Raw genomic sequence first — 25,917 nt, 5'->3', positions numbered from 1 at the left:
AAATATTTTTGGTCACATACACATTTTTAGCAGATGTTGTTGCGGGTGTAGGGCTATGCTTGAATTGCTCTGCCAATGTTGTTCTTCTCAAACCATTTTGAAATGATATTATAACATTTTAGGTATATGATCACACTGGTAATAGATCATTTATTGTTTTACTTGTGAGGCACAGCTGAGTGAGCTTAATAATTTGCAATTTTTTTACTGGACTGATGGCCTGCATCCAGGGCCTATAATTAACACTCGCCAAATGTGGGTGAGAATGTCTAATTCACCAGCCACATTGGCGGGTGGCCACACTCAGGACTCTAGAGTGTGTTTTTGCGAGTATTTCATAAATAGTTAAGTATGGGCACAAATGCAAGTTGGGATTTATAGCTAAATAAATGCTGCAGTAGCTATTTTCAAAGTATTTCTGCAACGTTGTTTCATATCTGATAATGCACAAAGAAATTTGAATCCTAATGTTATAGCTATCTCACCTCACACATAAATACTGCCTGTCTGAGGGGCTGTGAGCACTGTGAGTGAAGTGCTGAAAGATTCATTTTTAGAAGCAATGCGCACAGGCATAAAGGTTTACTAGAAGTCTACTTAAGTGAGACTTTGTCCTTGTGTTTCTTTGCTATTTACATTGTTTTGTTCACAACCTAGGTTGCTTTTCAATGTTTGATTTTGCTTCCACTGCTAGCAAAAAGAGACATCCTTGGCCTCAATTAGTGAGATTCTAACGGGCACACAAAACTACTGGAGTGGCCCTGTTACTAAGGTAACCTTAAAAGAGGCAGCTGAAAATGTTTGGTTAAAAGACTCGGGTCACAGAGTATTAAATTAAATCGACCAATATATACCACATTGCTTATTATTAATAATACATTTATTATTTTAGAAACATTAATAAGCATGCTCGTCCATTTTTTCTGTGTTTTTAAGTGTATTTATGGCGAGAAAATATTTCAGCTGGGAAAAAATCTGGGTAGCTGGTTGATAAAAAAAAAAAAAAGTGGCTTATATGCAAAAAAGTACATTTTAGGCCCTGCCTGCATCTGATGGTCAGTCTGAGGGCAGGGAGCAGCAGTGAGGCTGCATCTCACCCGACTCACCATCCCTCCACTCTCCCTCCCTCTGCTGAGAAAATGTTTCTGCCTCATGCACCAATTCATGTTGTTACTCTTATGACCAGAGAAAGTGACATTTTCCTTGATTTAAAAAAAAGACAAAAGCCACTGATAATAACAACGCAAGCTTATCGGAACATTTTGCAATGCGCATTCATTACAGCTGCAGTGGCTAATAAAAGTGTTGACAGTGCTGATGGCTTATAAAAGTGTTCACAGTGCTGAATAACAACTTATTTATTTATTTATTTTATTTATTTATCCGTTATTTTACCAGGTAAGTTGACTGAGAACACGTTCTCATTTGCAGCAACGACCTGGGGAGTAGTTACAGGGGAGAGGAGGGGGATGAATGAGCCAATTGTAAACTGGGGATTATTAGGTGACCATGATGGTTTGAGGGCCAGATTGGGAATTTAGCCAGGACACCGGGGTTAACACCCCTACTCTTACGATAAGTGCCATGGGATCTTTAATGACCTCAGAGAGTCAGGACACCCGTTTAACGTCCCATCCGAAAGACGGCACCCTACACAGGGCAGTGTCCCCAATCACTACCCTGGGGCATTGGGATATTTTTTAGACCAGAGGAAGGAGTGCCTCCTACTGGCCCTCCAACACCACTTCCAGCAGCATCTGGTCTCCCATCCAGGGACTGACCAGGACCAACCCTGCTTAGCTTCAGAAGCAAGCCAGCAATGGTATGCAGGGTGGTAACATGAACTTACTCATAAAAACAGCAGCTCTTTGCTGTATTCGTTTAGTCTCTCTCTAGTCATAATCTCATAGTATCAACTTTGCTGTGCATTCAAGGCTTCCTTTTACAGTCTATGGCTTGAGGAGACTGCAAACACAGTGATCTTAGCTAGCTGATTGGCCAGGTGCACTTGATTTGCTCTCTTGGCCTGCCGGGTAGGCGGAGTTATACCTTCAGACACACAAAATGGCTACTAAATCAAATGCACCTACCGCCAACAGGCTTTATCGTTTGTTTTTTTAACAGAAATGTTTAGTGATCGACTAGGAATTTCTTAAAGATAGACCAGTCGGTGACCACTGCTTTAAATAGTAAATTAAAACTTTAAAACTTTTACCACTATCACAAAAAAACTTTTAAAGAGTTAAAGCAAGTCCCATCAGTTTTCTTCATGGAAAATTGCCATCTATTTATTTTTTATCCTTCTTTTTATTTTTGTGTCACAAAATGTAATGTGATCAACCACACGCTCCCGCACAGTAGGTTGTTGACATGCACAAACAAAATGTGCAAACTCCATGATACCGAAGAAGAAGGAGGAAGTAAAAGCAGAAAGTGTACCCATCAATATGTGGTGTGATTTGTTGACTCAACTCAACTGACATTACAAAAAATACATTCCATTGCATGAGCCACATTAGTTAACATAATTTGAATGTGGGCCTCCCGAGTGGCAGTGCTTGAGGCGTCACTGCAGATCTGGATTCGATCCCGGGCTGTATCGCAAGCCGCCCGCGACCGGGAGACCCATGAGGAGGCACACAATTGGCCCAGGGTCGTGTTTCATGGGGCGCATGGCCCTCGACCTTCGCCTCTCCTGAGTATGTACTGAAGTTGCAGTGATGGGACAAGACTGTAACTACCAATTGGAGAGAAAAAGGGGTAAAAAAATATATAGAATTTAAAAAAAAATGTAACATCATTTGAATGAACTTTACATTACCATGGAAATTATTGCATCCCAATACCAGGCAGCCATTGTGAGTGTACCCTGAGTTTACCAGTCAAATTGCCAGGGTTAGAGGCTCTAAGCCTGAGGTGAGTTCAACACGGCTTCTGTTTGCAACGAACATGTTGCCAGAAAAACAATTTCAGTTGAACGATTTAAATGAACATTCCAAAATGTTGCGGTGAAATATCAAACAGCTACTTTTTGTAAGGATTACTGTGGCTTTTTAGTGACAGTATTCAAACTGAAAATTAGAAATTGTGTTAGAAAGCTTTTAGCGTCAATCCCAAGAAGACTCGAGGCTGTAATCACTGCCAAAGGTGCTTCAACAAAGTACTGAGTAAAAGGTCTGAATACTTGTGTAATGTGATATTTACGTTTTTTACTTGTAATGAATTTGCAAACATTTCAATAAACCTGTTTTTGCATATTCATTATGGGGTATTGTGTGTAGATTGATGAGGGGGGGAAACGATTTAATCAATTTTAGAATTAAGCTGTAATGTAACAGAATTTAGAAAAAGTCAAGGGGTCTGAATACTTTCCGAATGCATTTACATTGACAGGTACTGGAGATGGAGTCACTGACCCATTTTCCTAACCACTACACCACCTACTGCTCTCTGGGACCTCAGCTCTTCAAACTGTGGTCTGATACCATTGTACTGGTCTGGTGTACTGTGGTCTAATAGTGTAATACTCTAATGTTGATGATACTGTCAGTGGTGCAATGACACTGATTGTCATTCCATAGAAATAGAATACAGTACTATTTCTGTGGTGTTATCAGTGATACAGTGGTTACAATGTGATGCTCATGTTGCCTGTGCTGGCTCTCAGGTGGTTGCTGTGGCTCCGATGAGAAGACCTACGTGGTGGGAGGCTGGTCCTGGGCCTGGTGGCTCATTTCAGACATCCAGAGGTAAGAACGGGGTGTAATCCATTTAGAGGGTTTAAGTACAGTTTGGGGAATTATACAATCACTGCCCTAACATCCAGAATTTACCTCCAAAACAAACCATTTAGGCCTACTGTTGGATGGCAGACAGATTTGTCTGTTTATATTTTTAAACATCAAAATCAGTTTTAACACCATATTTAAAACTGTACCCACTCATCCTCACATTTACACCACACATTTAAACATATTTACAATCTACATGAAATATTATACCTAGTCTCTTTACCCACACAAAGGAAATAAGCAGTTTGTTATTGTTATGTGCTTTGCAGTGAGAGTGCAGTGGAGTGTTTACTGTGTGTGTAAACACAATGTGTCACAGTTAGCAAGTCAGCTGCTCTCAAATACAACCTTGCCGTCAGCAACCCCTGTAAACACTACAGCACAGAATTAAAGTGGAAAAACAAACACACTGAGAGAGGTTAGGGTCAGGTGAAGTTCAATCTCACTGAATTATATTATCCTGTTAGAGACAGATAAAATACAGTTGGCCTATGTTTAAAATAAAACAAATCAACGTTAGCTTACACAGCACATATGATAGTTGTGAAATCAAATTTAAAAGATAATCGTTTTTAGATCTCTGAACACAACAGATCCCGTTACAATTTATTTCATGCATTTTCCCTTAACTATTAAGTATTGTGTTTGTTTGTTACTTCTTGTCTCTTTGTTTCTGCCATGCTAATCTGCCTTGCCTTGTCTGGTGTTCAACTCACCATGTCTCTCTCAGCCCTGCTGTGTCTTGGGGATGATGTCTTAACCATAGTGATTCTATTAAATTACTAGAGGGGCTATGTCATAAATCCTCAGTTTCAGAATGGGGTGAAAGTGGCAACCATATCCGTCAGGGAGAAATCCAAATCCAGTTTAATTGGAATGAATTGCAGTAGAGGCATAATCCTTATTTTACTTATGCAGGAAAATAAAAGTAAGGCATGTGAAGTATCATAAATTGTGTAATGGAATTATAGTCAACCTAAAATATTGTCAAATAATTATAAATACAGGTTTTAGCCTCTAAAATATATTTAAACTGACCATAAATGTCTCAGATTATGTCACTTTGGAAAGCTGTGAGTGCTAATATATGATACAGTATCAGTACCGTTGCATTTACAACTTGTCTAAGTCCTATCATCGACTGATTTGAGCCAGTGTATGGCTGTGGATTGAGTGCATTGTTTGAATGGAATGTCGGTGTATTGGCAGTTAATTTCACACATTTATGAAGTCATTCCTCTAAACCTGGTTGGCTAGCTAACACACATACAGTGCAGATAAATTCTTCAAATTCATCGTTTTACACAATATCTTATGACAGCACTGGAAAACCAGGGTTGACCAACTCCCTGACCAACATGGCTGACCTTTGCAAGGTTCATGTCCATTCTAGTATTCTAATTCCTCATTCTATGTTCCTAACTAGCTATATAGCTCATGCCAGAGCCATATATATACAGTGCCTTCGGAAAGTATTCAGACCCCTTGACTTTTTCCACATTTTGTTACGTTTCAGCCTTATTCTACAATGGATTAAATAAATAAAAATCCTCAGCAATCTGCACACAATAACCCATAATGACAAAACAAAAACTGTTTTTTTGAAATTTTAGCAAATGTATTAAAAATACAAAACAGAAATACCTTATTTCCATAAATATTTAGACCCTTTGCTATGAGACTCAAAATTGAGCTCAGGTGCATCCTGTTTCCATTGATCATCCTTGAGATGTTTCTACAACTTGATTGGAGTCCACATGTGGTAAATTAAATTGATTGGACACGATTTGGAAAGGGACACACCTGTCTATATAAGGTCCCACAGTTGGCAGAGCAAAAACCAAGCCATGAGGTTGAAGGAATTGTCCGTAGAGCTCCGAGACAGGATTGTGTCAAGCCACAGATCTACCAAAAAATGTCTGCAGCATTGGTCTCCAAGAACACAGGGGCCTCCATCATTCTTAAATGGAATACGTTTGTAACCACCAAGTGTCTTCCTAGAGCTGGCCGCACGGCCAAACTGAGCAGGCGGGGGAGAAGGGAGGTGACCAAGAACCCGATGGTCACTCTGACAGAGCTCTGGAGTTCCTCTGTGGAGATGGGAGAACCTTCCAGAAGGACAACCATCTCTGCAACACTACACCAATCAGGCCTTTATGATAGTGGTCAGACAGAAGCCACTCCTCAGTAAAAGGTACATAACAGCCCACTTGGAGTTTGCCAAAAGGCACCTGAAGATTCTCAGACCATGAGAAACAAGATTCTCTTGTCTAATGAAACCAAGATTGAACTCTTTACCCTGAATGCCAAGCGTCATGTCTGGAGGAAACCTGGCACCACCCCTACGGTGAAGCATGGTGGTGGCAGCATCATGTTGTGGGGATGTTTTTCAGTGGCAGGGACTGGGAGACAAAGATGAACGGAGCAAAGTACAGTGAGATCCTTGATAAAAACCTGTTCCAATACGCTCAGGACCTCAGACTGGGGCGAAAGTTCACCTTCCAACAGGACAACGACCCTAAGCACACAGCCAAGACAACTCAGGAATGGCTTCGGGACAAGTCTCTGAATGTCCTTGAGTGGCCAACCAGAGCCCGGACATGAACCCAATCAAACATCTCTGGAGAGACCTGAAAATAGCTGTGCAGCAATGCTCCCCATTCAACCTGACAGAGCTTGAGAGGATCTGCAGGTGTGCCAAGGTTTTAGCCTCATACCCAAGAAGAGTCGAGGTTGTAATCGCTGCCAAAGGTTCTTCAACAAAGTACTGAGTAAAGGGTCTGAATACTTATGTAAATGTGATATTTCAGTTGTTTTTTTATATACATTTGCTAAAAAAATGTGCTTTGTCATTATGGGGTATTGTGTGTAGATTGATGAGGGATAAAACAATTTAATCAATTTTAAAATAAGGCTGTAACCTAACAAAATGTGGAAAAAGTTGAGGGGTCTGAACACTGTCCGAATGCCATGTATATATAGAGAGAGTTAGGTCAGGTTTTAGAATGGCTGCCATGTTAGCGCCCATATAGAAGTGTATTCTTGAAATGTTGCTGATGTAACAATACGAGAGCGCCTCCGACAGTTCCCTTTGAAATTACCCGCTGTAAACAAGCAAAACAGAGCAGCGAATTTAACAGACGTTTTTATTGATTAGCCTTCAGGATCATGTGTATCCAAATCTTGACTGTGTTTTAGTGTCAACAAATTGCGTATCTGCTTTCACTGGACATCTTCACAGGTTTAGAAAACTATCAGAAATAAACAGCACAGCGCGGATGTAAGAATCAACGCTGGTAGAGACGAGTAGCAGGTACAGGGAGTGAACATTTAATGAAATGCTTACATGAAACAGGACAGGACAGCATCTGGACATGAACACATAACAACATAAATACTGACACCGGGAACAAACGGGGGAGCAGACAGTTATAGACAGGGCAATCAACAAAGGGAAGGAGTCCAGGTGAGCGCTGCTGCGCGTAATGATGGTGACAGGTGTGCGTAATGAAGGGCAGCCTGGTGCCCTCGAACTTTAGAGTGGGAGAGCGGGAATAGGCGTGACAGCGGAAGCGTTAATTATTACTTAGCAATGGCTATGGAGAGGAAAGTGGTGCTCCCAGAACGCTCAACCACATTGGCCCAACTCTCTATATATTAAAAAAATTATTAACATTTATTTAACTAAGCAAATTCTTATTTACAATGATAGCCTACACCATCCAAACCCGGACAACGCTGGGCCAATTATGCACCGGCCAATGGGACTCCCAATCACGGCCAGTTGTGATACAGCCTGGATTCGAACCAGGGTGTCTGTAGTGACGACGCCTCTAGCACTGAGATGCAGTACCTTAGACCGCTGCGCTACTCAGGAGCCCCTATATATATTTAGTGTACAAAACATTAGGAACATGACATAGACAGGTGAATCCAGGTGAAAGATATGATCCCGTATTGATGTAACTTGTTAAATCCACTTCAATCAGTGTAGATGAAGGGGAGGAGACAGGTTAAAGAAGGATTTTTAAGCTTTAAGACAATTGAGACATGGATTGTGTATGTGTGCCATTTAGAGGGTGAATGGGCAAGACAAAATATTTAAGTGCCTTTGAACGGGCAATGGTAGTAGGTGCCAGGCACACTGGTTTGAGTGTGTTTAGAATTGCAAAGCTGCTGTTTTGTACACTCTGTGTATATGGTTCTGGCTCATACTATAAAGACACGTTATTTTATCTAGTAGTTGCTAGGATACCTCCCATTAGGGCTCTAAATATAGTTAAGTAGAGGCATGGGATGGCTCAAGTGTTTGTTGCCCATGGTGCTCTTTTAAGAAAGAAGATATACTAGTCTGGCCTGGTCCTTGATCTGTTTGTGCTCTTTGGCATAACAACAACGACCATAGGAGTTGTCTTTACAGCAGAGATTTGGGATCAGGCTAATAGTAGTCATATCCAGCCTCTAGTTGGACCTCTCCTATTTCCAATAAACCTCATGCGATCTAAATATTTCAGTCACACTTTCCTATAATTTTGAATGACTAAATAAATATACGAAATAGCGTATCTGTGTATAGTTTTTCTCTGGTACAGCGTTTGTTTGAGCCAGCTCCGCCTGCATTAGCTGGTAGCCATTACAGACTGGAGAATAGGGTGGGCTCTGAATGGGTTAACTAAAGCTCCCAGCCTCCGAGCCACTTCCCGTTAGTGATGCAGTAATCTTGTTAGTGTCTCTGGCCCAATGAGTCATTGATCCACTTCTCTCTTAACACAGAAAGAGAAGGAGCCTGGGAGGCCTCGGGGAGTGATGCTGCAGCAAGCCCATCCCCTGACTCTGTCTCAGACTTGAACATTGAAGCTGAAAGCCACGTCCATGTTGGTGGGGAGCTTCTGAGGACTCGGCCAGCTTCTAAATGCACTTTAGCTATGTCAGTCAGTGTGTCTACAATTGATTTGATGTTAGTGTTATTAGCCATGTTGTATACAGCTCATACGCATATAGTATGCATAGCTCTCTCAAGTGTGTGAAAGAGCAGTGGAAAAATGTTGGTGTGAATGTTCACATTTGTATTGTGACTCAGTCAATTGTTTTGTTGACAATACTTGTTAACCGAGCCTCAACTAAGCAGTAGAGATTGTCATTAGGGTCTTGCAGTGTGTAGAGGCATTCTTGAGTAATCTCTAGTGCCTTTAATGCCTTAAACTCAGATGTGGGTTAAGAATGCTGCTGTGTGACTGCTATGCTGACCAATCCAATCCTTCCCCGTGATTTCTGCCGTTTGTCCTAGTTGTTGCTGTCTGTTGTGTTGTGAAGAGAACTGACTGGCTGTGCTGTGTTTGTGCTTGTAATGTAAACACCAGCATATTAGATCATTGATAGACTGGAGACATTTCGTTTCCATCTGAAGCTCTCTGCCTCAGCCTCTGGTGGTTAGGCTACACAATGGTTCCTTTTTGCTGTAGAGCAGGGTTCCCCAACTGGCAGCCCACGGGCCGAATTCGGCTCGCAAGTGATTTTATTTGGCCCGCCCAAATTATTATATATATATATTTTTTCATTATTGCGTTTTTATTTTTTATTGTTGGACTTAAAAGACTAAAAACACTAGGAAATCAGCTCCAAGTCATTTTAATTTTGGAAATCTGTTCCAAAGTATTCCCACGCATAATAGACAGATACTGTATATGTGATTGTATACAAATGTAAGCGACGTTTGAAATTCTTATGTTTTTTGTCAAATATTATATCTGTTTGGGCTTCTTGTGATCAATTTGCAGTGTACAAATTATTTGTAATTATGTTCCGGCCCCCTGACCATCCGCACAAGAAGAAATCGGCCAGTGGCTGAATCTAGTTGATGATCCCTGCTGTAGAATCTAGTCTATGGTAGGCTATGGCGTAGGCCTCCTAAAGTGTCTTCTAGAGTGTCTTCCCTCTCCTCTCACCCCTGAACCTCCGTTACTGACATCCCTAAAAGCTGTTATAAGTGTACTATATTCACTGCCCTGCCTCTCCTATTCCTACTATCCTACCGCCTGCCTGCCCGCTTAGGATGTCGCTGGAGATAATGACCATCCTCTGTCGCTGTGAGAATATCGAAACCTTGGAGGGTGTCCCCCTGGATGTGACAGGGGTGGCTCAGGTAATGCTTCAGATAGCCTTGAAAAGACCACAAAGACACGAAAGACAACAGACAGTCAGGCAGTGACTGATGCACTGGTCAAGAACAAAACAAACGCCAGAGGCAAACAAACGGTTGGACTAACTGGCTAACTACTCTGTATCTTTGTTTTTCCATCTTCATGTCACGTTGTTTTCTCCCTCTGCAGTGGAAGGGAGAGAGAGTCAGCTGTCTGTCATTGTTCTTTGGGCTTTGCTACACAGCTAACGTCTGTGTTTGTTAACTCACTCCTATGGGCTTTGGCAACAGGGTCCCCATAATGCATGCTCTGAGAAAGGGATGCAAAGAAGTGTCCCACCATTGCTAGCTATTACACTGTTGATAAACACAAGTTTACATGACTTGATATTTATTTCAATGTGGGGATTTGATGCACATCACCTCTACTTTGGTAACCTAATGATATTTTGCACTCCAGAAAAAAAGCATTCAATTACATCCTGTTGTCACTGCCCTGGAGGAGGCCTTGGGTGAATGTTATTTATTTTCCTTCACTTTTTGTGTTTTTACTCCCCCTCTCTTCATTTGCTCTCCCTTCCCTCCAGAACATGCCAATTTTTATTTTATATTTTCTCCACGTTCTCCACAGGATAACCCTTGAGATTATGACCCTGCAGCCCAAGTGTGAGGATGTGGAAACAGCGGAGGGTGTAGCTATTACTGTCACTGGGGTGGCACAGGTAAAACACCTACCTACTGTACCACGTCTACCTTCTGGGAATGGACTGGAATGCCTCTTTCAGCTCAAATTGGGATAGGGTTCAGCCTCCATCCCCTCCCTCCCCTCCTATGCCTCCCTTCTCCCCAAGGGGGACTGGTGCCATAGCCATGACTGAGGGTCAATCATTCTCCTGATAGAAGTTACCACAGAAGAATTGCCTCCATCAATTATTACATTTAATTATTTTTAATATTATAATATTAACTATAATCCAGAGTTGCAACTAGAAACTAGAACAACTAGAAATATGCCAAATCACCACAATTTTCCAAAATGGAGATATGTTTCTTCATTGCAAAGGTTGTGACTAGAGCGAGTACAACTATGACCGGAAGGGAGCAGGTTAGGAGAGCATTTTAGCTAACCTTAACCCTTTTACTAACCTTATCCTAAGTCTTCTAACCTGCCACGTTAATTATCCTAATCTGCTGTGTAAATTCTCCTAGCCTGCTACAAAAAAGTAACTTCCGGTCGTAGCTGTACTCTCTTTAGTCAGAATCTGTTGCAAGGGTTTAGTTATTTCAGACCCTGTTTGTTTTACACTAAACAAGAAGGCCTGTTTAAAGTGAAATGTTTGTGTCTGTGGTCAAGTGTAAATATGGAGTAAACACCATAGAGCGTGTAGTCTCACATTCCTTGTTGGATACAGTACTTTACAGAGTTTGTTACAGATTCAAAAAAAATCTCCTTACTAAAATTATTTGCCCATGTCTATTACTAAATAGACCCTATATTGCTCAAGCAGGAATTAAAGTGATGAATCTAATGTCCATGAATATCAGGTTGAGCTAGCTGTTTGTGGAGAATAACTGACCCTCATATCAAGGCAGAAACAGTCCAGACAGACATTTGACTTTAATGGTGTCTTCCTTAAAGGGGTACAGGGAAGAAGAATAAAGCCTGACATGGTTTTTTTGCATCCAAACATTTACATTCCTTATTTTTACAGTCATTAACTTTTTGTAACCTTTTGTGTTAAAATCATTATTTAATTGTGTTAACCCCCTAGTGCCAATCTACAGTGAAAGTTATTAAAATTGGTGTCACATGGATTGACGCTGGAGAGACGAAGCAGGTACAGGGAGTCAAACATTTGACATGGAACGAGACAGGAACAGCGTCAACATACAAGAATCAATGCATCAGCAGGGAACCTGACATATAGGGAGGTAATAAACAGATGATAGGTGAGTCCAGGAGAGTCCAATATCGCTGAAGCGCGTGACGAGGGAAGGCAGGTGTGCGTAATTGATGTCAGGAGTGCATGATGCAGGGCAGCCTGGTGCCCTCAAGCGCCAGTGGAGGGAAGAGCAGGAGCAGACGTGACAATTGGTTTAATTGAAAATGTGAGCTAATTAAATTTAGTTATGTATTTAACTAGCTACTGTTAATTCAATGTGAGTATACAATTTCAAGTGTTCCTGTAATTTACTTTATTACTTTAGATTTTATTTATTCGTTCTCTCTGGACATTTCTGTCTTATTTACAACTAATCTGGTCTATAATTTGTAATTCATTACAACCAATTCCATTACTTCTAACCCAGTGCAAGTTGTGTGATGTTCCCTTTTCTTAGTTTCCTAGTCTGTCCAGTGGGCTTGACTACAATGAGCCCACTGTCACTGATGCAGAGGGAGCTTTAACGATGAACTTCTCTAACAAGGTCCATCATCAGGTCTCTCTCTATCTGATTGGACGAGCCTATACAAGCCTCCTGTCCTGGTTTCTATGGTAACGGTGGTGACTGAAGTTTACAGTCTTTGACATTGTATTTTAATGAGACTGTCCCAACTCAATGTAATGGTTTGAGTTGGGACAGTGCAGATTTGGATAATGGAAAGTGGATATACCCACCTTCCTCTGACCTTAAACACACCCATATGGTGTCTCATATTTCTCATATTATATGACCTTTTACTACAATATTAAGAGATCTAAATGAGTTTCCACATGTTTGTGAAACTGGAAGAGTCCATTTGTCTCTTGGCAACCTCCTAAGTGGGCGGCCGTAAAGTAAACAATGCTTCCATTTCAACCAGATGTCAGGGAGAGAAATAAAACATCTAAAAAAAGAAATAAATGAAAGCAGTTCCTCACGAAGGTCATTATCACCTTAGTGTGAGAAAGTAGGAAATGGTTGTTTAAATAATTAAATAAGCAGGAAATAGATTTGTATTATTTCCGATCATTGGTCTCATATTTCCAGTTTCATGGTTTTTATTTTGTAATGTACCCTGCCCACCACAGGCAGTTGGTGGCACCTTAATTGAGGAGGACAGGCTCGTGGTAATGGCTGGAGTGGAATTGGTGGAATGGTATCAAATACATCAAACATGGTTTCCATGTGCTTGATGCCATTCCTTTTGCTCCGTTCCAGACATTATTATGAGCTGTCCTCCCCTCAGCAGCCTCCACTACTGCACACCTTTCAGAGCATGCTGGAGGAACCTTGGTGTTTGAAGGGGGGGGTGGAGCCAGGGCACATTTGCATGGGTCCTCATCTCAGTTCTGGCCTTCAATTGGCATAGCTCCCCCTGCTGTCTATGTCAGGTGGCCTGTCTGTTTGTCTGTCTGTTTGTGGTCATTTGTAATCAGTGTTTTCAAGGAATGATTGCCATCTCCCCTCCCATTACACTGTGATTCCTCTCAGCCCATTTCTGAATGCATGCCTCATTGGAGTCAATGTCCAGTCACATTTCTCACCTCAGGACCAGCTCACTCTCTTTCCTTTCAGCTGCAGCAGACAACACAACCGCCATTGACTTGTTTACCTTTAAAATGATTGATTCAATGATTGATTGAATAGGGCCAATCTGAAGATATCTTATCTCCTCTGACTTGGTTTATCCTCACCTTTAGTACTTCTGTTGTTTTATTAGTAACCTGAAAAGACTCTTGACTATATCTCACATGGATGATATGCACCAGGCCAGAGTTTACACGGTTTCTTATGGCTCAGTTATATTCAGGATTTATACTGCTTGTTATTAACACAGAAACCCACACCTAGCCTCTTCATTACAGAACTGTCTCACTCAGTCCTTACTAAAACCAGGGTGGAATCTCAAATATTTTCCTTCGATTCCTCCTTTTCAAAACATCAGATGGAAACAAAGACTATTGGAGGACACCTTCTCATCTGATCTTCTCCTCCATGTTCTCGTGTCCTCTTATGTTTTGAGAAGGAGGCAAGCAGAGAGGAATCCAGGAAAATGATTTTAAGATTCACCCTAGATCAGTGTTTTGTGTAGCACAACATTCCCACAACATGAGCAATGACTGCAGTCCTCAGTATGAAGAGATGTTTCTGAGTGGAGTTTGGCCTTGAGGAGAGTGAATAGTGGTGGAAATGTACCCAATTGTTATAAACTCAGCAAAAAAATAAACGTCCTCTCACTGTCAACTGCGTTTATTTTCAGCAAACATAACACGTGTAAATATTTGTATGAACATAACAAGATTCAACAACTGAGACATAAACTGAACAAGTTCCACAGACATGTGACTAACAGAAATGGAATAATGTGTCCCTGAAAAAAAGAGGGGAGTCAAAATCAAAAGTAACAGTCAGTATCTGGTGTGGCCACCAGCTGCATTAAGTACTGCAGTGCATCTCCTCCTCATGGACTGCACCAGATTTGCTAGTTCTTGCTGTGAGATGTTACCCCACTCTTCCACCAAGGCACCTGCAAGTTCCCGGACATTTCTGGGGGAATGGCCCTAGCCCTCACCCTCCGATCCAACAGGTCTCAGACGTGCTCAATGGGATTGAGATCCCATTGATTTTGACCCCTTCCCCCCCTTCTTTCAGATACACATAATTCAATTTATGTTAGTCACATGTCTGTGGAACTTGTTCAGTTTATGTCTCAGTTGTTGAATCTTGTTATGTTCATACAAATATTTACACGTGTTAAGTTTGCTGAAAATAAACGCAGTTGACAGTGAGAGGACGTTTCTTTTTTTGCTGAGTTTATAACTACAGACAGAGTATGTTCACATTTTAGGGAATAAAATAACTAAGTATAATGTGCATGCATGGGATTTTAAGAAATAACCTATAATCACATAGATTAGCCAGTGTAGTTATGTGTCTGAAGTTCTAATCAGATTATGTTGATGTTGCTCAGATGATGTCAGTGTATTAATTAGCTGGCTGACAATGTGTCTATTACCCTGGCTCCAGGTGAAGGTGATGGTAGACAATGAGCTGCTGGGCTATGCCTGTGAACAGTTCCTGGGGAAATCTGTGATGGAGATAAAGAGTGTCATTCTGCAGACCCTGGAGGGTCATTTACGCTCTATTCTCGGTAGGGACCTTCTGACAGACACAGGCTGCTGCTCAGTACTATTGGGTCTCAGAGGAGTATTACTATTAGGTCATGCTATAGAACTTAAAACCATTTTACATGTTCTCAGGAAATCAAATTCTATATCCCATATAATGTATGCATGTTCTCCTCGGACCTTTAGGCTCTGGTTTAACTCTGATATAGGATACTAACAATTTTACAATGTACAACTCATTTAAATAAATCACCACTTCAGATAGAGGAATCCATATCAGTCTATGGTTAGTGACCCAGCCAGACACTGACCCCAGTCCTGTGTTCCAGGTACTCTGACGGTGGAGCAGATCTACCAGGACAGAGACAGATTTGCTGCTCTGGTGAGGGAGGTGGCAGCGCCCGACGTGGGCCGCATGGGCATCGAGATCCTCAGCTTCACCATCAAGGTAAGAGACAGGAGCACAGTCATCCTATTACAGCTTTATACACTTAAAGTGACACCACTTGCCGCACAATGACTGAGGGCCTCTGTGTTTTTTCCCTGTCCTTGTCAGGATGTTTATGATAAAGTGGAGTACCTGAGTTCCTTGGGCAAGAGTCAGACAGCTGCAGTACAGCGAGACGCAGACATCGGAGTGGCCGAGGCAGAGAGAGACGCAGGAATCAGGGTAAGAAATATACTGCAAACAAGTCGATTCCCTGAATGCGTCGCAGTACATCGCACTCAGTATTCATGTTAGTCTTTGCTACACTGAATCTTCTCTTCTCATCTTGTGGTCTGTGCCCCCAATAGGAAGCAGAATGTAAGAAAGAGATGATGGACATCAAGTTCCAAGCAGATACCAAGATGGCCGACTCTAAGAGAGGGTTGGAGATGCAGAAGGCTGCTTTCAATCAAGAAGTAAACACAAAGGTATCAGACATGGGCATCATTGCTCTAGATTAGATTCACCTAGTAGTCAATCGATGACATCAAATCTACGCCTAATGTGAAAAATGGTTAATCCTTTATAAGAGATTCACCCTAGTCATATTCATTAGTGCACACCAAAGCTAAACGTTTTCCAAAGAAAAGGGGACTACCTGAAACTTTTCGTTTCAGCACGTTGGATTCCATTCCATTCCTGGTGAATATCACCGCTGCCTTTTCTCCCCCCCCCCAGAAAGCAGAGGCCCAGCTGGCCTACGAGCTGCAGGCAGCCAAGGAGCAGCAGAAGATCCGTCTGGAGGAGATAGAGATCGAGGTGGTTCAGAGGAAGAAGCAGATCACCATTGAGGAGAAGGAGATTGACCGCACTGAGAAGGAGCTGATCGCCACGGTCAAGAGGCCGGCCGAGTCTGAGGCCTACAAGATGCAACAGCTGGCCGAGGGACAGAAGTGAGTGACCAATCACTGAGCCACACCCAGAATGCATGGAAAATAAGGACAATGTGTATGCTCGTTCAAATTCTGGATGCAACGCAGGGTGTCATACAAATAGGAAGTGAGTAAACCACCACGGGAGCTGAGAGTGTCTGCCTTTCAAGCATCTATGTAGCAAGTAAGTTACACTCAGACATAGGTCTAGGATAAGCTTAGCCTTTTCTAAATCCTAACCAAAATACAAAACTGATCAGTGTGTAGGGGCAACTTCATCTCACACTTGCAGTAGTAGCTAATCAAATCGAATTGTCACATGCTTCGTAAACAATAGGTACTGAGTAAATATGCAGGGGTAAGAGGTAATTGAGTTAGATTTGTCCACATTTTTGGGAATAAAATAACTAAGTATGATTTGCATACATGGCATTTTAAGAAATAACCTATAATCACTGTCTGTAGTGCTAACTAGATGATGTTGATGTTGCTCAGACTATGTTTTAGTGTATTAAGTATCTAGTTAACAGCTGACAATGTGTCTATTACCCTGGCTCCAGGTGAAGGTGATGGTAGACAATGAGCTGCTGGGCTATGCCTGTGAACAGTTCCTGGGGAAATCTGTGATGGAGATAAAGAGTGTCATTCTGCAGACCCTGGAAGGTTCCTGGGGAAATCTGTAACTAGGAATAAAGTGAGAGATAATAAACAGTAGCAAGCAGCGTATGTGATGAGTCAAAAAAGTGCAAAAGGGGTCAACGCAGATAGGTAGCTATTTGGTTAAGTACTTAAGTCTTATTTATATATATTTTTGAACCTTTATTTAACTAGGCAAGTCAGCTAAGAACAAATTCTTATTTACAATGACGGCCTAGGAACAGTGGGTTAACTGCCTTGTTCAGGGGCATTTCGATAGATTTTTACCTTGTCAGCTCGGGGATTCAATCTAGCAACCTTTCAGTTACTGGCCCAATGCTCTAACCACTAGGCTACCTGCCACCCCCTTATGGCTTGGGGGTAGAAGCTGTTCATGGTCCTGTTGGTTCCAGACTTGGTGCATTGGTACCGCTTGCCTTGCGGTAGCAGAGAAAAAAGTCTATGACTTGTGTGGCTGGAGTCTTTGACCATTTTTAGGTCCTTCCTCTGACACCGCCTGGTATAGAGGTCCTGGATGGCAGGGAGCTAGGGTATGCACTACCCTCTTTAGCGCCTTGCAGTCGGATGCCAAGCAGTTGCTATACCATACGGCGATGCAACAAGTCAAGATGCTCTCAATGGTGCAGCTGTAACTTTTTGAGGATCCGAGGTCCCATGCCAAATCTTTTCAGCCTCCTGAGGGAGACGAGACGTTGTTGTGTCCTCCTCACGACTGTGTTGGTGTGTTTGGACCATGATAGGTCCTTAGTGATGTGGTTTAAACCAAATTATAGCTATGATTTAGGTGTGTAGCCGATGTTCATACTGTAGTTCAATGAAATCTAGTCTGCACTGCAATCTAATGATGTTGTTCGAGTTAAACCCTTTACATGCCCTCCTGAACAGGATGAAGAAGGTGCTGACGGCCCAAGCGGAGGCGGAGAAGATACGTCGTATCGGAGAGGCAGAGGCCGGTTCCATAGAGGCTATAGGGAAGGCTGAGGCTGAAAAGATGAGGCTGAAGGCTGAGGCCTACCAGCATTATGGAGAGGCTGCCAAGACTGCTCTGGTCCTAGAGGCCCTGCCTAAGGTCAGTGTATCAGGACTGAGAGGCATTTAACACTTTATACGTAGTGTTGTGGTAAGGAGGAGTTGACATAGAGCTGCACACAATAATTTGGTACAAGGTGTGTGTCAGCTTTTGGACATGAAAAAATTGAAGATTTAAAAATTAAAATATTTATGTTTTCAGTGTTACCATTTTTATTTGCTTTAAACCTGAGCACTAAAGGTTGTGTTAGGTGAGTTCTCTCAGAAGAACACCCAGGTGAAGAAGGTTTGTGTCATTGTGTTGGTACAGATCGCTGGCAAGGTGGCGGCACCCCTGGCCCAGACCAATGAGATTGTCATCCTAAGCGGGGACGGTAGTCGTGTGACCGGCGAGGTTAACCGCCTATTGGCTGAGCTCCCCGTGTCCGTCAACGCCCTCACAGGGGTGGACCTGATGAAGGTGAGGGGGGAGGGGAGGAGGGAGGGGGTACCTTCACATTCCAGGGGGGTCAGTAGAATGTAGCTATATGAGCGATACCCCGCCCACACTCATAATCACTGCAGGTGTGTGAACACATTCCATCTATCCAGCCTCAGCTAGCTAGGTTTATAAGGCTGAATCTACAGTAGGCCTATACATAAACATTTACACTTTTGTACACAATAGAAATACAATTTTGCTGTGAAGTCCATGTCGAATTGCAGTCATTCCAGAGCATACTCCCTACAGATCCTACCATGTTTTTAACTACACTCAGTTTTCTCACTCTGTGTGTCCCAAATAGCATCCTATTCCCTATGTAAATATTTGGGACAAAGCCTAAGTAATGTGCAAATAGCCAGTTGATGGCAATGGGCCAACTTTTTGATTCTCACTAAGTCACAGGGCTCTCCATTGTTCCAGTGAAGGCTGCAGCTAACCCAGTCTCTCTCTTATCATCCCACAGATCCCTTTTCTTCAGAAGATGACCAACCCTCAAGCATGAAAACAATCCAATGCACCCAGACTCCAATACATCTCTCTTATGCACTCTTTAAATCAACAAGAAACACTTGAATACAAGAGTTGTTGTTTTACTACGAAAAGTACTACGAAAGAGTAGAGTCGTTTTCATTTCCTAGACCCCTGATGCCTTAGCTCTATAGGACCAGATCATCTGCATGGACCACTGAATGATTTTTTTTAAAGAACAAAAAAAAGCAACCGTTCATTTTATATTTTGTTTTTAAGAAGTTACCCCCATTGTGTTGTACTTACACTCATCTACATTATAGAAAAGGGGCATTCGTCCTGATTTTTCTGTGCAGGCCTTATTCTGGTCTGAAAGGTCTCGCCAGGTCTTCACCTTGTGTCTTCATAGGTTTTTTTTATTGTGTTACACTTAGTACCTTGGATATGCCCATGGTTTTTTACAGTTACTTGTGCAAGTGTTTTTAGGTATTTCATCACCCATTTTTATTGTTTCATTCTTATGTGCAGTCAGTGCCTGTTTACCAACCAAGTGGCCAAACCTCAGGAAAAGTAATGGTTTGGAAATTCAAAAAGTTTAGTGATACTACAGTGAAATTCAATGAGAGATGTAGAAATGTCCTCCCCCATCCTCATATCATTTGCCTTTTTCTTTACTAGAATCTTCATTTCATTCTTCATCTTGGGTATGGGAGAGGTGTGCCTTCTTAGGACAAGACATGCAAGAAGCAGAAAGCATACACATGAACACGTGTGCATCGATCTTCATGTCTGTATGAAGCCATATACTTTCAAGATTAGCCTTAATATAGAGACCCAGGAGTCCTGCTAGCTTTCCTGATCATCTGGATTACCTCAGTCAATCTAAGCTTTAATACTTGTTCTACTTCTTTCCAATTATTGAGATGCCATATGACAATATGCATTTCAGTCTCTTAGGGTAGCCAATGTTGTGTTATGTCACCTTGTGGTTCCATTCTTAAATTACATATACATTTTTATAAAGGATTTATCTCTACAGTTTACTAGACTCCTTAATTTCAGGATTTTACAAGGTGCTGCTTGATATCTTTGACTAGGAATGCAATGCTGCCAAGACCGGTTGACCATCCAATCATTTATCAGCTATCTCCACATGCCTTACCCAATGTGCTTTAAACACAAGAAGACATTTCAGTTTGTTTAAACATTTGAGTTGGACTGGAATTCGTTTTAAGTCGTTTTTATTTTATGAAAATATATTTTAGCGTTTAGGGGATTTCTAGACACTTGCTGAACCAATGTTGCTCCGGCCAAACGCTACGCCACGTCCATGGACGTTCTCCACAATGAGTCATAATACCCTTAAAACCTAGTGGTCCATCAAGGAAATGGTTCCAATCGTTTTTCCACAATTCATTTTTCCTGTAGGGGATTTTAGAAACACTTTGGGCAGTGTTTCATGTACGCTTACCTTGGCGTGACGTTGTGATAACCGTGTAAATCTCTCTAGGACAAAAACAAAGTAGATTTTGTCCCCCGAAAAAGAAAAAAGAAATAATAATAAAATAAAAAATTATCTCTAGGACAAGGTGATTTTTATCAATATAGTAGCCTGTATTTACCCCCAAAATGAAATGCTAATTATCTGCTAATGTGGCCATGATAAAGAACTACAAATGCCATGATGATCTGGACGAGACTGCCGAATCGAGGCAAAGGTAAGAATCTCTGGATAAACTATCTAATGTTAGCTAAATTTAGTAATTAATAAATTGGCTACATTTCTTTAAATTGACAATTCTGTGAATCGTCTTGTGCAAGTTTTAAATTGACAAAATACCTGTTAGCAAAGGTGTCAGCTAGAGATGACGTGCAAGAGCTTGCAGGGATGTGTAGTCTTGCATTGACTACTTTGATGCTAATTAGCATTTTCAAATCTGAGCGTAAATATATTGATAAAAGTCACCTTGTCCAAGAGAGATTTACATGGTTATCAAAACGTCATGCCAAGGTGTGCCTACACGAAACAGAGCCCTTATTTCAAGTGTTTCTAAAATTCCCTATGGGAAAAAATTTATGTTGGAAAAATGATTGGAACCATTTCCCTGTTTGACCACTTTGTTTTATGGGTTTTATGACACCACCACTGTGGGGCTCTTTTAGAGAAAGTACCTCCCCAATGATTTCTAGAATGCAAACTCATTCAAATCTGATTGGTCCCAGAAACTGAAGGGTTGGGCCAGAGCCAGAACAAATTGTAAAGTGGCGTTTTGAAAATGTGTCATTGGCTTTGATACTCTGATTGGTTAGAGATGATCCAATCACTGATGACTTTGTTTTGTACAACCATATAAATAAGAATGAATTCCACCCTTCATTTTGACGTCACCACAATTGACTTCACCAATGCAGATATGTATTCACCAATGCAGATATGTATTCACCAATGCACCCAAGTATGTAGCGAACATAGCGCAACGGAATAATTCAGTTTGTGTAGTCAGGCAAATGCATTTTATTTTACAGTAATGTTAACCTGCTGTCAATGCCAACGGCGGTATATCGCTGGTCTGGGGGAGAATCTAATCCCTACTGATCACCAAAAGTGTTTCTTTGGAAATACTGTATTTATTTTATCGTGCTTTTATTATAGTCTCTGTTGTAAGATTTACATCTTAGACCAGACCGTAACATTTTGAAGTGATAAATTGTGTGATACAGTACTGGAAACCAGAATGCAACCTGTATTCTGTTTGATGAAATGGCTGGTTTGAATTGTATAAAGGTGGAAATGTTGAACAGGGCCGTAGGCATGGGTGGACACAGGCCCACCCGCTGGGGAGCCAGGCCCAAAAACAAAACAAAAATTATACAATATGCCCCATCCATATTTCTGTAGGCCCATCCACCAACTAATTTCTTTCTACGCCCCTAATGTTGTGGTGTCATGTTCTATCTAAACATACTGAAGTCTTTCCCTGGTCAAAATGTGTTTTTGTTCAGCTGAAAAACACCCATTGGATTTTAAACTGTTATTTTTGGCCCCTCTTTTTGTGCCAATGTTCTTTAAAAAAAAAATGGCATCATGTATTATGGATAGTGTCATTTGATTTCAGCAGAGTAGAAGCAGCTTTCAGTTCAGGCAAAATCTACCTTTTGAAGCTAGAAAATAGTTGAAGACCAAACATTGTATGCCTTTAACTGTTATCTTTATCTAAAGAGTATATACAGTGCAATCGGAAAGTATTCAGACTCCTTGACTTTTTTCACATTTGACTTTTCCTTCCAGAAGGACAACCATCTCTGCAGCACTCCACCAATCAGGCCTTTATGGTAGTGTCCAGACGGAAGCCACTCAGTAAAAGGCACATGACATCCCGCTTGGAGTTTGCCAAAAGGCAGCTAAAGGACTCTCAGACCATGAGAAACAAGATTCTCTGGTCTGATGAAACCAAGATTGAACTCTTTGTCCTGAATGACATGCGTCAAGTCTGGAGGAAACCTGGCACCATTCCTACGGTGAAGCATGTTTTTCAGCGGCAGAAACTGGGAGACTAGTTAGGGTCGAGGGAAAAATGAACAGAGCAAAGTACAAAGAGATCCTTGATGAAAACCTGCTCCAGAGTGCTCAGGACCTCAGACCTCATATTCACCTTCCAACAGGACAATGACCCTAAGCCAGGGGTGTCAAAGTCAAATGGACGGAGGGCCAAATAAAAAATTTAGCTACAAGCCGAGGGCCGGACTGTTCGAATGTTCATTGAAAAAATTTTAAATGACGCATATAGTCTAGTGAACCTAATTGAACCTACTGAAAACCTAACAAATATATTCCAATATGATCAGATAAATAAAGCAATATTTTCTTATGGCTCTGTCAGTAATCTTTAATTTTCAACAGACACAAAAGACAAATTTCCTTTATATAAAAATCCCCATAACATGAACATTAAATGAAAGAAACCGGTATTCAAGGCACCATCAGTAGCCTATATTTTCTATTTTAGCAAAAGTGGGCTAAATTTACTTCAAAGAAAAAAACAATAATAGCAATTTTCTATCATCCACTCAACTGAAATATTTTTAAAATATAATTGGATTGAAATACAATAAAATAAAGTGCAAAAATCTATTAATCAAAAACAACACTTTGTTTAAGGAGAAGTAACATGCAGTGAAAACAAATATTAAACTTTAATTTTTAAACTTGAACTGAGTAAAAACTCTAAATATGTGATTGCACAGTAATGTTCACTTGTTTGAGGTTGAGGGTGATACTTGGTGGTGTCCCATCTTTTCCACAAGTTCATCAATGTTCGGGGTAAGGCTCTGAGCTGAGGAAATCCTCAGAATTGAGTGGAGGTGTTCAGCAGTAAGTCGACTTCTGTGTGATGTTTTGTTCAGGTTCATCAAAGAAAACAGTTGTTCACACAGGTATGTGCTGCCAAACATAGACAACGTTTGAGCAGCCTGGATGCGCAGCTGGGGCATTGTGTCGGGGAGGAAACGGGCGAACTCCGCAGCACCCACTGCCGCATATTTTGCCCTCAGTGCATCATTGCATTGGAGGTCAATCAACTCCATTTGGAGGTTTGGTGGTGAGCTTTCCACGTCAACAGCAAATGGGTTACCGAGCAGTTCCAACCTGCTTTTTTGTGCTTCAAAGTCAGCAAATCGGCGTCGAAAGTCAGCGGCAAGCATACCTATTTTATCAGCCAACTGTGCGCTCGGGAACGCACTGGTAGAGAGCTTCTCTTTCATGGTCTGGCAGCTGGGAAAGTGGCTCAAATTTTCTTTCCGCATCTGCGTCTCCCACAGAGTCAGTTTGGTTTTAAATGCCTTCACTGTACTGTACATATCAGAGATGACATGATCCCGACCCTGCAGCTGCAAGTTCATTGCATTCAGATGACTCGTAATGTCACACAGAAAAGCCATTTCACACAGAAACATTTCGTCTCGGAGTTGTGTTGTGTCTTTCCCTTTGCTGTCCAAGAACAGACAAATCTCCTCACGAAGCTCGAAACATCTTTGAAGCACCTTTCCCTGGCTTAGCACCTCTGTGTGATAAGGCAAATCACCATGCTCCGTTTCTAACTCCGTCAGAAATGCCTTGAACTGGCGGTGATTCAAACCTTTGGCTCTGATAAAGTTAACTGTGCGCGTGATGATGCTCATTACATGCTCCATTTTCAAGGCTTTACCGCACAACGCTTCCTGGTGTATGATACAATGATAAGCTGTCAGCTCACCTGTCGCGTTTTCCTCTTGCATCTTTTCCCGTATCTTCGCCACCAGTCCGCTCCTGTGTCCACACATCGCAGGTGCTCCGTCGGTTGTCAAACCCACGAGTTTTTCCCAAGGCAGCTCCATCTCATTTACACATCTTGACACCTCTTCATACAAATCATGCCCCGTAGTTGTGCCATGCATAGGACGTAAAGCCAAAAACTCCTCTGTCACGCTTAGGCTGGAGTCCACTCCGCGGATGAAAATTGACAACTGGGCAATGTCAGAAATGTCGGTGCTCTCATCCACAGCCAAGGAATATGCAATGAAATCTTTTCCCTTTTTCACAAGCTGCTCTTTTAGATTGATGGACAACTGGTCTACTCTCTCGGCAATGGTGTTTCTGCTCAGACTCACATTTAAAAAGAGTTGCCTTTTTTCTGGGCAAACTTCGTCACAAACTTTAATCATGCAGTTTTTGATGAAATCCCCCTCCGTAAATGGCCGGGCTGATTTAGCGATCTCTTCTGCCAAAATAAAACTGGCCTTGACAGCAGCCTGGCCTTGTGATTTGGCTTTTTTGAACAGAGCCTGTCGAGATTTGAGGCCTCGTTTTAATTCCTCTGCCTTTTGTAGCCTTTGTTCCATGTCCATATTCTTGTTTTTGTCCGCGTGTTTCGTTTCATAATGTCGTCTCAGATTATACTCTTTCAGTACCGCCACACTTTCTCCACACAGAAGACACACAGGTTTTCCAGCTACCTCCGTGAACATATACTCCGACTCCCACCTTGTTTGAAACCCCCGGTTCTCAGTGTCCACCTTCCGTTTTGCCATTTTTGATGGGTATCTGAAAGTTAATTTTACTGTGATGCTGACGACTGCTGTGCCAATAAATATTGAAATGAAGCAGCCTACTGCTCGGTGCGTCACCGTTGCATTGTGGGAAATGTAGTATTGGTGCGTGTAAAAGATCTGCGGGCTGCCGGCTTGCTGCGGTCTGCGGGCCGGTTCTAATAATAAATCAAGATCATCCCAGGGGCCGTAAAAAACCTTCTCGCGGGCCGGATGTGGCCCGCGGGCCTTGACTCTGACATATGTGCCCTAAGCACACAACCAAGACAACGCAGGAGTGGCTTCGGGACAAGTCTCTGAATGTCCTTGAGTGGCCCAGCCAGAGCCTGGACTTGAACCCAATCGAACACCTCTGGAGAGACCTGAAAGCAGATGTGCAGCGACGCTCCCCATCCAACCTGACAGAGCTTGAGAGGATCTGCAGAGAAGAATGGGAGGAACTCCCCAAATACAGGTGTGCTAAGCTTGTAGCGTCCTACCCAAGAAGACTCGAGGCTGTAATTGCTGCCAAAGGTGCTTCAACAACGTACTGAGTAAAGGGTCTGAATGCTTAAGTAAATGTGATATTTCAGTTTTTTTATTGTTATAAATTTGCACAAATGTAGAACTGGGTCTGAATACTTTCCGAATGCAGTGTATATATATAAAAAAGATTGCACATTATTGAAATATACAATATCTATTCAGACTTAATAAATGTGTTTATGTGAATTTGTCTATTTTGGATTTATATAGATTGTTACATTACATACTACTGGAAAACTGGTCCCAAATGGATATTTCAGCATGTGAACATGTGACCCTCCAGTCTTGCTGTTGCAAAGTATTATTCACTTCCCTGTAATAAATGTTCTG

At 41.8% G+C, this 25,917-nt stretch overlaps 2 protein-coding genes across 14 annotated transcripts in view; one reads left to right on the top strand and one right to left on the bottom strand.

Annotated features, from left to right (window-relative positions):
- LOC129868327 (flotillin-2a-like) overlaps nt 1-20,014 on the top strand; it is a 41,365-nt gene extending 21,351 nt beyond the window's left edge. For 3 of the 12 annotated variants that reach the window (XM_055942197.1, XM_055942195.1, XM_055942196.1), the window contains 12 exons: nt 3,668-3,749; nt 8,565-8,718; nt 10,562-10,652; nt 12,271-12,357; nt 14,881-15,004; nt 15,311-15,429; nt 15,538-15,651; nt 15,777-15,896; nt 16,147-16,361; nt 17,883-18,066; nt 18,337-18,486; nt 18,974-20,014. In XM_055942197.1, the coding sequence (XP_055798172.1) occupies nt 3,686-3,749; nt 8,565-8,718; nt 10,562-10,652; nt 12,271-12,357; nt 14,881-15,004; nt 15,311-15,429; nt 15,538-15,651; nt 15,777-15,896; nt 16,147-16,361; nt 17,883-18,066; nt 18,337-18,486; nt 18,974-19,012 (1,461 nt within the window). In that variant the 5' untranslated portion in view covers nt 3,668-3,685 and the 3' untranslated portion in view covers nt 19,013-20,014. The other 9 variants (XM_055942202.1, XM_055942198.1, XM_055942201.1 and 6 more) reach the window with 6 other exon arrangements.
- The window catches only part of LOC129868325 (T-box transcription factor TBX6L-like), a 73,634-nt gene that overhangs the window by 29,623 nt on the left and 18,094 nt on the right, over nt 1-25,917 (bottom strand). The gene's annotated exons all lie outside the window — the stretch shown is intronic.

This window comes from Salvelinus fontinalis, chromosome 13 (assembly GCF_029448725.1).
Source record: "Salvelinus fontinalis isolate EN_2023a chromosome 13, ASM2944872v1, whole genome shotgun sequence".
In the NCBI taxonomy this organism is placed as follows: Eukaryota; Metazoa; Chordata; class Actinopteri; order Salmoniformes; family Salmonidae; genus Salvelinus; species Salvelinus fontinalis.
Note: the sequence above shows the minus strand (reverse complement) of the source record. Positions and strands in the feature narration are given on the sequence as shown.